This window comes from Apodemus sylvaticus, chromosome 22 (assembly GCF_947179515.1).
Source record: "Apodemus sylvaticus chromosome 22, mApoSyl1.1, whole genome shotgun sequence".
Lineage (NCBI taxonomy): Eukaryota > Metazoa > Chordata > Mammalia > Rodentia > Muridae > Apodemus > Apodemus sylvaticus.
Window position 1 is genome coordinate 44,188,702 of NC_067493.1, and position 14,636 is coordinate 44,203,337.

Consider the following 14,636-nt stretch of genomic DNA (forward strand, 5'->3'; position numbering starts at 1 on the left):
TCTGAGGCAGTGCCTCCCAGGCACTGGGGTTAAAGGTGCGAGTGCCACCATCACCCAGCCTGGTGGTGCTGTTGATGATGCCAGTGACTGTCTTACTTTTCTGTCGCTGTGATAAAAGACCATTGCCTAGGCAACTTTCAGAAGAACGAGTTTACGTGGGGTTCACATTCTTTTCGAAAGTTGAGAGTCCATCCCGGTAGGGAGGCTTGGTAGCCAATGGCAGGTGTGGAACGGGCAGGAAGCTGAATGGTCATATCTGGAACCACAAACTCCAGGGTCGGGGAGCATGTAGTTCTTAAAGTGCAGAGTTCGCCTCTGATGACACACACACACACACACACACACACACACACACACGGATACACCTCCTAAGCCTCCCCCAAACAGAGCCATCAGTTAGAGCAGCCACAGTGACTGTGGCACATTATCACAGTGCCGTGTCTCATGCATGTGAACATGAAGCACTTAAGGCAGAGGTTCTGGGCGATTCCTTTCTACTTAGAGAGCTGGGATCCTAACTAGCTAAAGGAGCACGCACAGGGTCAGGCCCGCTCCCTAGGCTGTGGGAGCTGAGGGAGGACAGTTGCTCTGCTGGGATCATTGGGTAGTGGGGCCCGCCCGTGATCTCTGCTCAGCCGCACTGCATGTGCAGCGCTGCTTGCTGGGCCCCTGTGCTCTAGGGACGGTTTGCCAGGTTCTGTGCTGTGGTGACGTCCTGACACAGGGCTGAGGGCGGAAAGCTGCTCCCACAGAGGCTGTCCTTTGAGGCGGAGCAAGGCCTGGCCTCACCCAGTGTGCCTCTGTCCATTTGCGACTTCTGACTGCTCCCCTTTCCTGGAGAAGGTGTGCCTGCCTCCAGGAGCTGGTAGGGCCGTCTCTTTCCACCCGTTGGCTGTTTTACGCTGTTCCTCATCCCCTGCTCCGTGGAGACCCCTGTTTGCAGATGCTGCGGTGCCTGTGGTCCTGGTGTGTGGTTCCTGTGGCTTCCGGCCACACTGTTGCTTAGGAAAGCCACAAGTGGTCATTCTGCTTCTCACACACCAGGTGCCACCCAAGGCTCCTCAAGAGATGCTTGGTCGCTGGCTAGGATGTGTGTGCTCCTCTGGGAATATACTGAGAGCTTGCTGTCTGCTGTGATCGGAGAAACCGTTATAGGGGAATCCCTGTGTAACAGTTCAAAAAGACGCTGGGAATTCCAGCAAGCCATCCCCACTCTCAGACTCTTGAGGGAAGAGTTAGTTGGAAGGTACACACCAGGTGGTACTTTCTGGGTTCTTAAGGTCCCTGTACCCTCAATTCTGCCTTGATGGGATTGAACTAAGAGAGATGTGGAGGCAGAGAGGTGACCCTAAGGACACCTGGACATTTAGCACCTAGCTCTCCCTGCACACACTGGGATGGGCATCTGTGGAGATGTGGACTGTCAGGTTTACCCCTCTCTGGTTGCTAGCATGTCTGGCCCAAGACTCTTTGGTTCTTCAAAACCTGCTGTGAGTGGACTAACCCCAGGAAGCTCAATCCTAGGGGCCAGCACCCAAACAAGCATGGCGGGGGGGGGGGGGGAAGCTTACACACCCTTAGGGCCCTTTCTGGAATGTTCCTAAGCAGGTTTAGGTCTCTTGGAGGTGTCTCCTATGTGTGACATGTCTGTGTCCTCCACCTGCCTGCCCCAAGGCATCCACGCTGGCCTGACCCCTGCGAGCCAGCTTTATCTCTGTTACCCACCTGCCCGTTGTCAGAGTGCTTGTTCAGTGGTAACATTTAAAAACCGCAGAGGTTATAAAGCCCCTCCCTCACGAAAGTCATTGGGTATCAGTGGTGTCCACCAGTGTCCTGCCTCATCTCTCAGTCTACCTGGACAAGAAAAAGTGAGACTTTCCCCAGCCTCAGCTGCCCACGGGTGACGAGTGTAGCTGACCATGTGGGTGGTAGACTTACCTTTTGCTTAGCTATCACGGCAGCTCCCATTCTAGAAGCTTCTCTGGCCTCTGCCTATGGTAAGGCGGGCTCAGGCATAGGCTCTGGGGACGGTGACCTCCTGAACCTGTTCTCAGGACCATGTTCTGACACCTTTCCCCTAGTTGCTCCATTGGCTAATGGATCTGACTGGACATCAGTCTGATGACCGACCACTCCCGGTCCCTATCCCAGATCTTCCCTAAGAAGAACCATAGGCTGTGGTACCACACAGTGTGACATTCTACGCCTAGAGCCTGCACATGCCCAGCCATGACCAGTTGGCAGAGGCCCTCCCAGGTTAGAGAGGGACCTGTGACTGAGCAGGCATGTCCCTGAGGGTAGACAAGAGTGTTTTCCTGCAGAGGCAGGACATGGACAGGAAAAGTCTGTCCTGGACTCCTGACCTCTGGACCAGCGCCTTTTGCTGAGGGGGAAGTCTGCGGCGGAGGTTCTTCATCCTCACTGATGTCAGCTCTCACATCCTGGCTCACGGTGCTCTGTCGGCTGCCCCCTGACCCTCTGTCCCACTGCCCTTCCTGGCCTTGGCCACACATGCTGTTCAGACTCCCTGTGGCCGTGCGTAGCTTCCACTTCTTCCTTTTTCTCTGTGTGGCCCAGCCTCTTGTCTGTTTCTGCTCTGTGTGTGTGTGTGTGTGTGTCCGTCCGTCCATCTGTCCGTGTGTGTCTTTGTCCATCCGTCTTTGTCTCTGTGACTGTGTCACCTCCTCTTCGTTCCTGTCTCTCACCTCTTCACCCACCTTCCCTGTGTGTGTCTGTCCGTCTCTCCGCTGGACTGCCTTCCTAGCTCCCTTTTCTCTTGTGACCCTGTGTTACCTCTTTGTCTCCAGCTGACCTTTTTATCTACTTTCCCTTCCCAACTTTGCCTCTTTGCTCTGGTTGCTTGCCAAGGGACAGACAACCTTGTTCCCAGACAGGGCCCAGATTGCCTGCCCAGGAGCAGTATGACCAGGAGGCCCAGGGCAACACCAGACAACAGACTTGGGCAGTGTATGGGTGTCACTCTTCCCTTGACGACCAGCTAGCTGCCTCTTGCCTGTGAGGTAACCAGAGATTGATGGTCGGAGCCTGTGTGTCACACTAAGCCACAGTATCCTGGCTAGGCTATTGGGTTGTTGGTCATCAGTGAGGATATGGGCTATGTCTCACATCTTAGTCAAAAGCCTTCCGCCTAAGGTCTGAGTTTCTGGGTCCAGTCCGTGGCATACTGGCTAGCTGCTTTACTGAGGATGTTCTGTGCGAGGCAGACTTGTGCCAGTTTAAGCCCAGCTGAGCACGCATCCCTGACTTCTGGTCTCCTCAGAGACCCTCCCCCAGGTCCTCTGTTAGACAGGCCTTGTGGGACCCTACTCAGGGCTGGTAGCTGGGGAGCCCAGGAGGCAGGAGAGGCTCTACCCTATGGCTGGAAGAAGCTGGATTGCTTCAGTGGGAAATGAGGGGTTTAAGACGTTCGCCTGGGCCAGGACACACAGCACAGGGACCTAGTTCCCCCAACCACCCAAACTGACCACATAGGAGGTGGGAAGTGTGGGTGCTGTTGGGCACGGTCCATCACTCTGCTGGGACAGACATCACCCCAGGGCTCCTAAACACTACTTACTGCTTACTAGATCAGTAGCACTGGGAGCCACCCATCAGCAAAGACCCTGCTGCCTAGATTTTTGATGTCATGATGAACAAGACGGTTGAGGTCCCTGAACAGCCATGTAGAGGTGGTGTGCAGGACTGCTGAGTTCCTGGGGGCCTTGTGATGAAGAGTAGCTTTCAGGGCTCTGACCCCTTGAAAGAATGGTCCAGCAGTAAGAAGGAAGTGGCCAGGCAAAAGGCACAGTGGGTGCAAAGGTTGCAGGAAGGGACCCTTCAGTCACCTCTTTCTGAGGGCAGGAGGGAAGTGGGAGCAAGCTAACATGTGGAGGTAGGCCCAGCATGGATGTCCCAAGTACAAGTGACCTTACATATCACCATCAACCAAGAAAATGCACCCCAGGCTTGCCCACAAGCTGATGGGGCCGTTTTCTCAAAGGAGATTCCCTCTACCTAAATGACTCTAGTTTATGTCAATTTGACATAAAACTAGCCAGCACACCTACTGAGTCCCATCCACAGACCACAGTTGAGGATTTTAAAAAGGGGCCGTGGGGTTGGAGGTGCAGCTCAGGGCTACAACGCTTGGCTAGCTTGTGCCAAAGCCCAGGGCTCTGTCCCAGGTTCTACGAATTAATAAGTAGACAAGCCATTGAACGGACTTCTGGGCAGGTGTCCCACAGTGCTCTGGAGAAATGACTCCACAGCAGAGCAGCTTGGGAAAGCTCCGACAGTTAATTCTGGGAACCACCATGGTGTGCATGAAGACCCACTGTCACCATGTAAATTCTTATTCCTGCCAGGTCTGACTCAGGCCTCATGGTAGTACATACCATATCCTGTCCCTGCTCCGCCATCAAGCTGTGGGAATGACTTCACAGTATAGGCTGCCTGGACCCCTGGTGGCCACACAGCTGGGCCTAGAGGCACCATGTGACTCAACCCCTGATGTCTACTTAAAAGCTGATCTCTGGCCTGTCATGGTGGCACACACCTTTAGTCCCAGCACCCAGGAGGCAGAGGCAGGAAGATCTCTGAGTTTGAGGCCAGTCTGGATTATGTACTGAGTTTCAGGCTTAACCAGGGCTACATAGGGACGCCTTCCCTACCTCACAACGGAAAGCCCTGCCCTCAAACCAACCACGAGGCGTCTGCTTCTGTTATGACAGTGTGGCCCTGCTTGATGGTCATTCCACGCACTCAGGTAACGCCAACCTCCGGTGCGGGCTGAGCCTGCATCCCTTGCTGTGTGTCCCTGGGGGAGATGGATGGTGTGCCCAGAGCAGCCATGAAGCCAGCTGCACTACCAGCTGCAGACTGTTCTTCCTCTGCTCTGACCCCCAGCCCTGGTTTCCTCCACCCACCCAACCTCTCCCCTTCTCCACACAGGAAGCTCTTGCAACTCACTTGTGAGGTGTTTGGTTTGCTGGTTCTTGGTAGTACAGTGTTTATTGAATGAGTGAGTGACTGGGTGTGTTAGTCAGGATGGCTGCGCACTGTCAGGTTCTCCTTTGTTTATTTAAGTTTGGGATGGAATCCAGGGGCTCCCCAGTCCCTTCCCTTGATCTTGTTCACCACACAGCCCTGAAGAACCAGCATAGAGGCTGGGTCCTTCCAGGCCTGCTCTCTTGTCTGGGAGGGTCTTGGTGACTCATGGCCACACAGGGCTGTTTGTGCCTTCTGAAGGTTCTCTTAGGGTTGGTTTTATTGCTGTGAAGAGACACTATGACCAAAGCAACTTTTGTAAGGGTCAACCTGTTTCAGAGGTTCAGTCCATTATCATCATGGCGGGGAACATGGCAGCATCCAGGCAGACGTGGTGCTCCACCGGGATCTGAGTGTTCCACATCTTGATCCAAAGGCAGCCAGGAGGAGGATCACCCTGGCCACACTTAAGCATATATATGAGACCCCAAAGCCCCACCTTCACAGTGACACACTTCCTCTAACAAAGCCACGCCTCCTAATAGAGCCACTTCCCGTGGGCCACGCATATTCAAGCCACCACAAAGGTTTTACCTCTGCCTTCCCTTAATACCTCAGTCCTGACTGACCACATCAGCTTCAGAACAAGTTCTGTAAGATTGTTCTGTACACTTCTGGGGGTCTTGGCACCCCTGTAGACAAGAGTTTGTTTAGGGTAGGAATTAGCGGTCTGCTAACTTGGAGGAACCAAATCTCCCTGAGGAGGCTATCTTTGGGGTTCCATCTGGCCACAGGCTCTGCTAGGAAGTGCTGTGTGACCTTAGATGGATTGCTTTACCTCTCTGTGTCTTGTTGTCATCTGTGGAACAATGTAATGCCAGGGTTGTAGGGAGGAACAAGAGGCTGGGCGTGTGATGTGAGTGCAATCTCATCCCGTGCGTGTTGTCAGCTGACACCTGGCCTTATCACTGTCGTATTCTGGAAGGAGAAATGGGTCCTAGCAGATATGAACAGAAGCTCCCTCCTGTGGATTCCCCATGCTGTGGTCTGGGGTTAGGACGTGCACGGCCATCTTGCCGTAACTGATGGATTGCCACTCGATACTGCACGTGTGGGAGTCAAGGGGAGGGTAGTATTCTGCTTCTCTTGGCTCTCCAAGCTGGGGCCAATGTTTCTCCCAGCATCCTTTTTGCCATGGGGTACAGAAACCCTGCCGTTTTCTCACTCTGGTCTAAGGACCTTAGCAGCAGACTTGCCAGGGGCTAGCCTAGAGTCAGCCTACAGCCAAGCTCCGCCCCCCAGTTGCTTTTGTCAATAAAGCTTTATTGGCATGTGGCCATTCCCATTTGCTCCCATAGTAGCAGGGCCAAGCCAGGAACCTGCAGGTTATCCAGCCCGAGGAGAACTTGCCAGCCAGTCTGGAGTCCTAGTCTGCAAAGCACTGGAACAGCCTGGAAATTTATTTTATTTTTATTTGAATGGTTTTGAGACAGGATCTCCCCATGTAGCCCTGGCCAGCCCTTTTAAGTTGCTGCAGCCTTCCCGCCTCTCCCTCTTAGGTGTTGGGGTTACACATGTGCACCACTATTTGTGACTAAGCTGGAACTTTAAAAATATTGATGCTGCCTGCAGCCGGGGGTCCCAGTGGCCTTGGCTCCGTCGGGGTCCGACGGCCTTTGGCCATCAGGAAGCATGGCTGCCCTTGAGGCTGTAACAACTTGAGATCCCTAGAAGTAGCTGATTGTAGGGACTGGGTACCCACTTCAAGTCTCCAGGAGCCAGGAGGGGCCAAGCCCATGGGTTCATTCAGGCCAAGGCACTATTAATCAGAAAAATGAGACGCACTCCAGGGCAGCCTACCCTCTGATGTCACTCCCATACACAAAGGCTTAGTCCGGGGTGCACAGACACCTCGTGGTTCATGCCATAGGCAGTCAGATCTGCGTCCCCCACCCAGCCAGCCCCTCTCTGTGGAGGTGGGAGGCACACCTTGGATACTATGCCCCTGCACAGGACAGTTCAAGCCAGATGTGCTCACAGCTGTGCCGTGCAGGCCGAGCAGCAGGAATTCCTCCCGTGTGCTGCCTGTGGTCTCCCTGAGTTCTGACCCCCCAGTTTCCATGGCCCACCTTGGGGGCATGAATAGGGAACACTGTTGAGCTGTGTCAGGTTTAGGGGGCTCTGTCTGCCAGGATGAGGCTCCCCCCCTGGGCTGCATGGAATCTGAAAGAAGGGCCCAGGCCGGCTGACTGACATCTGGTACCCAGCTGAGGAGCCGGCAGCCATGCACGGCCCCTCCCCTTAGAGAACATGGGATTCTTGGTAGTTGGAGAGAGTGACCCTGTTGCCTTAGGAGCCCACAGTGGCTGTTCTTGGTCTGTGTACCAATGTGCCATGGTGTCCCTGTCTGTCCCTAGTGTAGCCTAATCCTATAAAAGACAAGGCCCTAGAGCCATGATGTGCACAGATGTTTTTCTGCCAGGAAGGAACAATGGAGGGAAAAAGCTTCCCTCCCACCTCTGCGCCCACCCCACCCCCTGCGTTGGTGTGCCTGGCTGCAGCCCACCTCCTGCCTCCGCCCCACCAGGGCTTTCTGCAGGTGGGCTCAGGGGAGAAGGCAGGACTCGAACCCCTGTGCCCAGTGTGGTGCTTTGCCCGCTTCCCTCCACCTCCAAGCTCTCCCACCCAGCCGGCGTGCCAGCCGCCCTGGCCTCCGCGGTCACCGTCCCTCCCCTCCCCAGCTTCACCTGTCTTCCGTTTTCCCTCCTGCCTCTGCTCCCCGGGCTGTAGCAGCAGCAGCAGCAACAGCAGCAGCAGCAGCAGATGGCACGGAGCAGCCAGGAGGAGAAGGAGGAGAAGGAGAAGGAGAAGGAGGCTGACAAGGAGGAGGAGAAGCAGGATGCAGAGACCGAGAAGGAAGAACTCAGCAAGTAAGGCCTTGGCAGCCACGCCGCCCGCCTGTGCTGTTCACACCTGGGCCCCAGGGAGCAGAGCCTGGCGCCAGTTTGGAGCCCTAGTCAGTTCTCCCAGGCCTTCCCTCCCGGAAGCCTCAGCCCCCGCTCCCTCCATCCCCCACCCTCTCTGCACACCCCCCTCACAGCCCCCCAGAGACCTCAGAGACTGATTGCTCATTTGAGCGCTGCTCTTGGACTCATAAATCCAGGCAGCCACTTTGGCACTCAGCCTCGCCTCCCCTCCGAGGCCCCTGAGGTCCATGAGGGAGAGAGGGCTGAAGGGCCTCGGGAGGGCAACGTGGCTGCAAGCATCTGGCAGCCCCCACCTTCATCCTCATCCCCATCAGCACCCGCCAACTCCAAGCCAGCAGGAGAAGGTGGAGGGGTCGCAGGTGCCGCTCTGTGCTGGGCCCATGCACATCAGAGCCGCCCCTTCCCCCGGCTCCACGGCTCCAGCCGGCATCTTTCAGGAAGATGAATGGGTGACAGAGGCGATAAATCTGCCCCAGTTGCTTCTGAGAAGCCAGGTCCCCAGGTCACGTGCACCCCCACAGCTGCGATTCCCCCGGCATGCAGTCCTGTATGCCCTGAGCACATGGCTCTGTAGAAGTGCAGAATTAAGTCCCCTGTGCCTAGTAAAGGGGCCGTAGAGTCCCGGGGCCTCTAGCCGGGCTCCCTGTGAGTATGTGATGGTCAGAGGGGTCAGTAAGCATCTCTGGAGGCCCCACTGGTCACAGGTGGAGTCAGATGACTTCACATCTGCCCTTTCCACCCACACCTGGAGGGGCTTCCGCCACCCTTCAAGGCTAAGATACTGCCGCAGGGGTCTGCCTGCCTGTAGCACCCCTTGGGCCGGCAGCAGCTTTCCTCTCTCTAGCTCTGATGGGGCGACCCAGAGGTTTCCCGCCAGTTGTCTTGGGGTATCCAGGCTCAGCTGATCCATCCTGGTGTCCCTTCTGTGACCGTAGGGAGAAGGCAGATGACACTTCTGGAGAAGACAATGACGAGAAAGAGGCCGTGGCCTCCAAAGGCCGCAAAACTGCCAACAGCCAAGGCCGCCGCAAAGGCCGCATCACGCGCTCCATGGCCAACGAGGCGAACCACGAGGAGACAGCCACCCCGCAGCAAAGTTCCGAGCTAGGTGAGCAGGCTGGCGACCGGGAAGGGCTAGGGCGTGGGAGATTGGTTCCTGCTAGGGTCCCAGGAAATTGGAGTGAACTGCCCATGGCTGAGGACATGTGCACACAGAAATTACACACCTAACAAGAATATACGAGATTCCAGGAGCCTGGATGCAGGCCAAGCTTAGGACTGGGAAGAGACTGTGAAACCAACCCCTCCCCCACCTGGCCCTATTTGTTGTTTTAAATCAGAAGATTGGGCCGAGTGGATTATTTCCTCGGGGTGGTGATGAGCTGGGTGAAGTCACCTACTAGAAGGATAGTTTTGAGATGGTATCTTCACATTGGTGAGTCTTGGTTTCCTTTTCTGTCCTGGAGGGGTTCATCTTACCAGCTCTTGGTAAAAAGAGCCAGTAGGGTGAGCTGAGCTGCAGTTCGAGGGGCAGCCACCGGGGGCAGCAGTGCACACTCATCCAGTGCTGCCTGTCTTCTTGGCGGCTTGCATCTCAGGTGAATCAACTTGAGGCCTGTTCTATTTCTCTAGTGGATCTACAATAGGCTTTCACTCCTCTTGGACCTGGCTTGGGCTTTATCTATGAGCTGCTGGAGGCAGTGTAGCTTACCTCAAGTTAGGATATAATTGGGATTCGAACTCAGCCCCGCTGACCACAAATCCTATGTGGCTTTTGTGGGTGTGTCAGTAGCCACTCAGTGGCAGTGTACCAGAAGGCCTGTGAGGTATACCTCATGTGTAGGGCAATCCTATGCTTGAACTAGGCTGAAGGATAGAAAATACACCCTCGGCCTTTCTCAATATTCCAGAATCTTCTACCACCCATGGCTTGCAAGGCCTCCCGTGGAGGTGTCCGTGGAAGGACAGGGGACTCTCAGATCCAGGAGACAGCCAGGGCTTGGCAGCAGCAATGGATGCAATTGTATGCATTTTCTTCCTGCCTTGGACTGCTTGCTTGCCTCTCTGTTCCTGCATTTGACTAGGCCACACTGCCTACCACAGTCCTCAGCGCTCCCCTGTCAGGGGCTCACAGCTGGGCAGGCCACCTGGGGAGCAGCTGGAGTGTAGTGTGTCATCCAAACAAGGCTGCCTCTCCCAACCTGTGCCTGACCGCGTCCCTTCTGAAGGGCCTGTTGTCCTTGGACAAGTTAGGGATGCTCTAATAGTCACCAGGCCCAAAAGGCCTAGCCATGGTGACGTCACTCCTGAGATGTGAGCAAGTAAGGAGAAGCCATTTTGATGGCCATGGTAGGAGATGGAGTGAGCGTCAGAGCAGTGGACTTAGAACAGTGGTTCTCAACCTTCCTGAGGCCTCAACCCTTTCTTAGAGTTCCTCATGTTGTGGTGAACTGCCCCCCCCCCACCATAAAATTACTTTTTGGCTACTTCATAACTAATTTTGCTACTGTTGTCAGTTTTAATACAAATATATGATATGCGGCCCCTGTGGGGATCACACAGGTTGAAAGCCACTGATCTAGAGGGTGGCATCCGAGGTGTGAAATGGCCCACTCTGCACAGTTGGTGTCCCCAGGTGGGCCACCCCTTCCTGGCAAAATGCAAGTAGAAACAGGTGTCATGACCCAGTCCCTAGCCACCTGTTTCCTTGTCTGCAATGGAGGTAGCAGGTCCTCCCAGCGGAGCGGGCTGTGGTGCTCTCTGTGAGAACATTTGGGGGGAGGGTGGCACCTGTGCTGTTAGCGTGAGCATCAGGCACTGGACGGGGGCGGCTGGCTCAGCCGACTGTAGGGCACGCTGCACTCTGTGGAGTGCCTACCGATGCCCGATGACTGTAGGGCACACTGCACTCTGTGGAGTGCCTACCGATGCCCGATGACTGTAGGGCACACTGCACTGTGGAGTGCCTACTGATGCCCGTCTTCTTTGCAGCTTCCATGGAGATGAACGAGAGTTCTCGCTGGACTGAGGAAGAGATGGAGACGGCAAAGAAAGGTAAGGTGCCGCGGTGGTGTGCAGTGTGCCTGAGTTTGTCCCAGGCACTGGGCTATCTGGCTCTGCAGAGCTGCTGGCACAGCTGGCCAGGAGCGGGGGCTCTTCAGAGCCTCGGTTGAACCTGCCTGAGAGCAGGTCTTGTCTCAAGGGGTGGCCTGGACCTGGAGTCTGGCTGGCTCAGGGGCCGTGGATTGAGTGCGAGTAGCTAAGCTCTGTTGGTCCTTGAGCACAGTGGCGACGGTGCTTGGTGGCGTCACAGTTCCTGGCCATCGAGGCCGGCCACAGTGTCGGTGGCATTGGAGGGCTCTTATGTGGGTCTCAGAGCTCCCCATGCTGGGTGCAAGTCTGTGCTCTGCAAACATTTGGAATTCGCGCTTAGGTTTTAGTGGTGTGTTCCACAGTAGGCCTGGCAGCAGTCACAATGGTTGTTGTCTACATCACAAGGCCAAGACTGAATTTTCAGAATCAGGGAGTCGCTGGCTGTTGGTAACCTTGTGACATGTGACATGACAGGCTGGGCTAGGCCATCACACCCTCTGAGGTTGACATCTTACTGCCACACCCTGCTGGCTCGACAGGACCCCTACTCCAAACCCCTCTTTGAGCTCTGACCTTTGTGGGGATACCTCCTGGGGCCCTGGTATTCCTGCCCTGGTGACATTATCATAACCTCCCTTGAAACCACATTCATTATGCCTGAGGCCTTCACTTTTCAGCTTGGTGACCTATCTCCGAGCCTCAGTTTACACATCTCTAAGATAGGAGTGCCAGGATGGCTACAAGGAGTGGAAGCCAGGCATTAGGATTCTTAGGATGGGTTTCACTGAGGGTCCCAGAGCTAGCGACTGTGGACCTCTGTCCCTACTTCTCCCTTGTCCCTGAGAGACATACAGCCCTCAGCTCAGTTTTGAGTGTGGATTGCAGCTGGCTTCTGCCTTAGTGGCCACCTGATCCTTCTCTGAGAGGTAGTTCCCGTTTCTGCCCCGCATCATGGATGAGGAGTCCCGGCTGAAGGCCTCCCACAGCTCCAGAGGTGATTCCCTGAGGACCAGGAGCCAGCCCAGTCCCTCCCTCTGTCTCATCCTTCACACTCTGCCCAGGCCCCATCCCTGCCTCCGCTCCTCCCTCGGCTGTGTCCAGGCTGCCCTGTGCGTGCTGGGAACCACTGGCTTTGATTGATTAGGAGCTCTAACACCTGCCACCACTGCCACCTGTGGCTCTGGTCCTCACACCTGCTCCTCCCCATTCTCCTGAGGTTTGCTGAGGGTCTGATGGGCCCAGCAGGAAGTGTCCCATACCAACCTGAGAGAGGCCACCAACCTGGAGGAGCCGTTAAGTGCTCCTGGTTCTCCGCCTGGGCATGTGTCTTTCTGGCCTGAGCCCTCTTACCCAGAGGTGGGCTTGGCCTGGGGGGCTGCCCGTCACTCAGAAAGGACAGTGGAGATATCTGTTCACAGGGCTCTGAGATTGTGTCTCCAGCTGGCTGGGTGCAGTGTGCCGTCACCCCCAGAGGTGCTGTGTTGTCCTTTGGTTTTTTTGTTTGTTTGTTTGGTTGGTTGGTTTGTTGTTGTTGTTGTTGTTTTGCGTGTGTGTCTACGTTGTGGTTTGTGGTAGGAATTTTAAAAAGTCTTTACGTAATGGTCTGATTCCCATGGTTTAATCGCCGCGAAGTATGCATAACAGGCTTGACCACTGAAAAGCTGTCTATTAACCTGGGCATCGTGGGACATGCTTGTAATCCCAGCACTTGGAAGGCAGAGGCAGGGGGATCATGAATTCAGTGTCACAATGAGAAGAGAATCATAGCAAGTGGGAAGACAGCGTGGGCTGACTACCTGAGACGCTGTCTCAAACAAACAAACCAAAAACACATCCACCTACATTTACCCACAGGGCTAAGCTACAAGCTCCCACGCCCTAGATGGAAATCCCTAACCATTATCGGTCCCTGCTGCCCATCAGTCCAAGGGCGAGGCAGCACTAATGGACTTCCGGTCTGTGGCTAGAAGTCATTTTGCCCTGATACTTACAGGAACGATGCCTGCTGCCGCTGTAGCCCTTACGCCTGGCTGCACTCAGCGCTGTTTTCAGAGTTTCTCGTGTGCCTATGAGAGCTACAGAGCTACGTGACCCACCAGTCCCCCCCCCCACACACACATAGCTCGTGGGTTCACCTGGTGACAGAGTAGAAGGGTTACTCCTGCCTTGCCTCTGTAGAGATCATGTGACCCCTTTGCTTTTATTCATGCGTGGGTCCTGGGGTCTCAGCACACTGACTGCAAAGTGCTCATGGGAAGTGCCCGTTTTCCCCCCATACTCTAGAGCTCTTAGAGCCCCTCAAGCATCCTCCTGCTGTCACCAGCCCTTGGCTGTTGCCCGACACCAGGAGGCTGCTCTCCCCCTTTTGGAAGGGCAGATCAGGAGGTAGGAGGGGGTGGGATGACTCACCACTGGGACGGAGCACCCCGATGCCACTGTCTCAAGGTTACGGCCTATAGGGAGAGCTGGGAGCTCGTCCCCGCTGATCCTGGGGCCCGTGTGCACCGGCCCTGCTCAGTGACATTTGAAATAGCGCCGTGAGCGCCGGCGCGGGCTGCTGCTGTGAATTACAGCAATCTGGACAATTATGCCTGCTCGCAGTGGCTGCTGATGGCTGTTCCGGAGGCGGGGGCGGGGAGGCAGGTGCGCAGAGCCCGTGGTAGCTCCTTTTCCACAGCCTGTGGGGGTGAGAGGCTAAGAATGTTCCAGAGCACCCTGCCGAGAGAGTGCTGACAACTCAGAGAGGAAAATGACCCCAGCCAAGCTGTGTCCCGGGCAGATGGTACCCACCCATCCTTGGCCCAGTGTGGGATAGGAGCCCACAGAGAAGCAGGCCCTCAGGGAACCCAGGCAGGTAAGCAACCAGGTGTCCCCAGAGCCACTGAAGCATCCTCCGCAGCCCAGCTGTGAAGGACAGCTGCAGAAGAATCCAGCCCCCAGAGAAACCTAGTTGGATTTCCTGTGCGTGTGGTCTGGACCAGTCACTTTCTTCATCAATATAACTAGTCACTGGCTTCAGCACAATAGGAAAATTTTCCCTCCCTTGCCCAGGAAACTAGAGGTGCAAAGTGTGGGCAGGACCCCATTCCTTCCGAGGCTCCAGGGACAGTTCCACACCTACATCCCACCTCAGGCGGTGGTCTCACACTGCTGGCCTCCTTCCTGTCATGACCTCGCAACCCCCCTCCCACCCTCCTTCCACCCCCTCCCCTGTTCCTCAGGATTTTCCTTTTCCCTCTTTTTCCTTCCTTCCTTCCTTCCTTCCTTCCTTCCTTCCTTCCTTCCTTCCTTCCTTCCTTCCTTCCTTCCTTCCTTCCTTCCTTCCTTCCTTCCAACTGGGTTTCTTTGTAGACTTGAACTTGAAGAGGTGCCGGCCTCTGCCTCCTGATTGCTGTCCCACCACATCTAGCCAGAGTCCTTCTTAGTCGGCCCACTCCTGGCGACATGACCCTTTTGGTCCCTCGGATAGTCTCTCCCCGACCCAACTTCCTGGTGCTCATAACCCTGATGTGGGAATGTCGTCCAGCTCAGCAGGATCCAAGCGGCTGTTTGATCGATAGCTGGCCTTGG

General features: G+C 55.5%; 1 protein-coding gene across 23 annotated transcripts in view; it reads left to right on the forward strand.

Moving 5' to 3' along the window:
- Nucleotides 1-14,636, forward strand: part of Ncor2 (nuclear receptor corepressor 2) — a 162,324-nt gene that overhangs the window by 101,892 nt on the left and 45,796 nt on the right. For 22 of the 23 annotated variants that reach the window (XM_052167904.1, XM_052167921.1, XM_052167923.1 and 19 more), the window contains 3 exons: nt 7,777-7,916; nt 8,909-9,081; nt 10,965-11,027. In XM_052167904.1, the coding sequence (XP_052023864.1) occupies nt 7,777-7,916; nt 8,909-9,081; nt 10,965-11,027 (376 nt within the window). The remainder of the gene's footprint in view (nt 1-7,776; nt 7,917-8,908; nt 9,082-10,964; nt 11,028-14,636) is intronic. The other variant, XM_052167911.1, reaches the window with a different exon arrangement.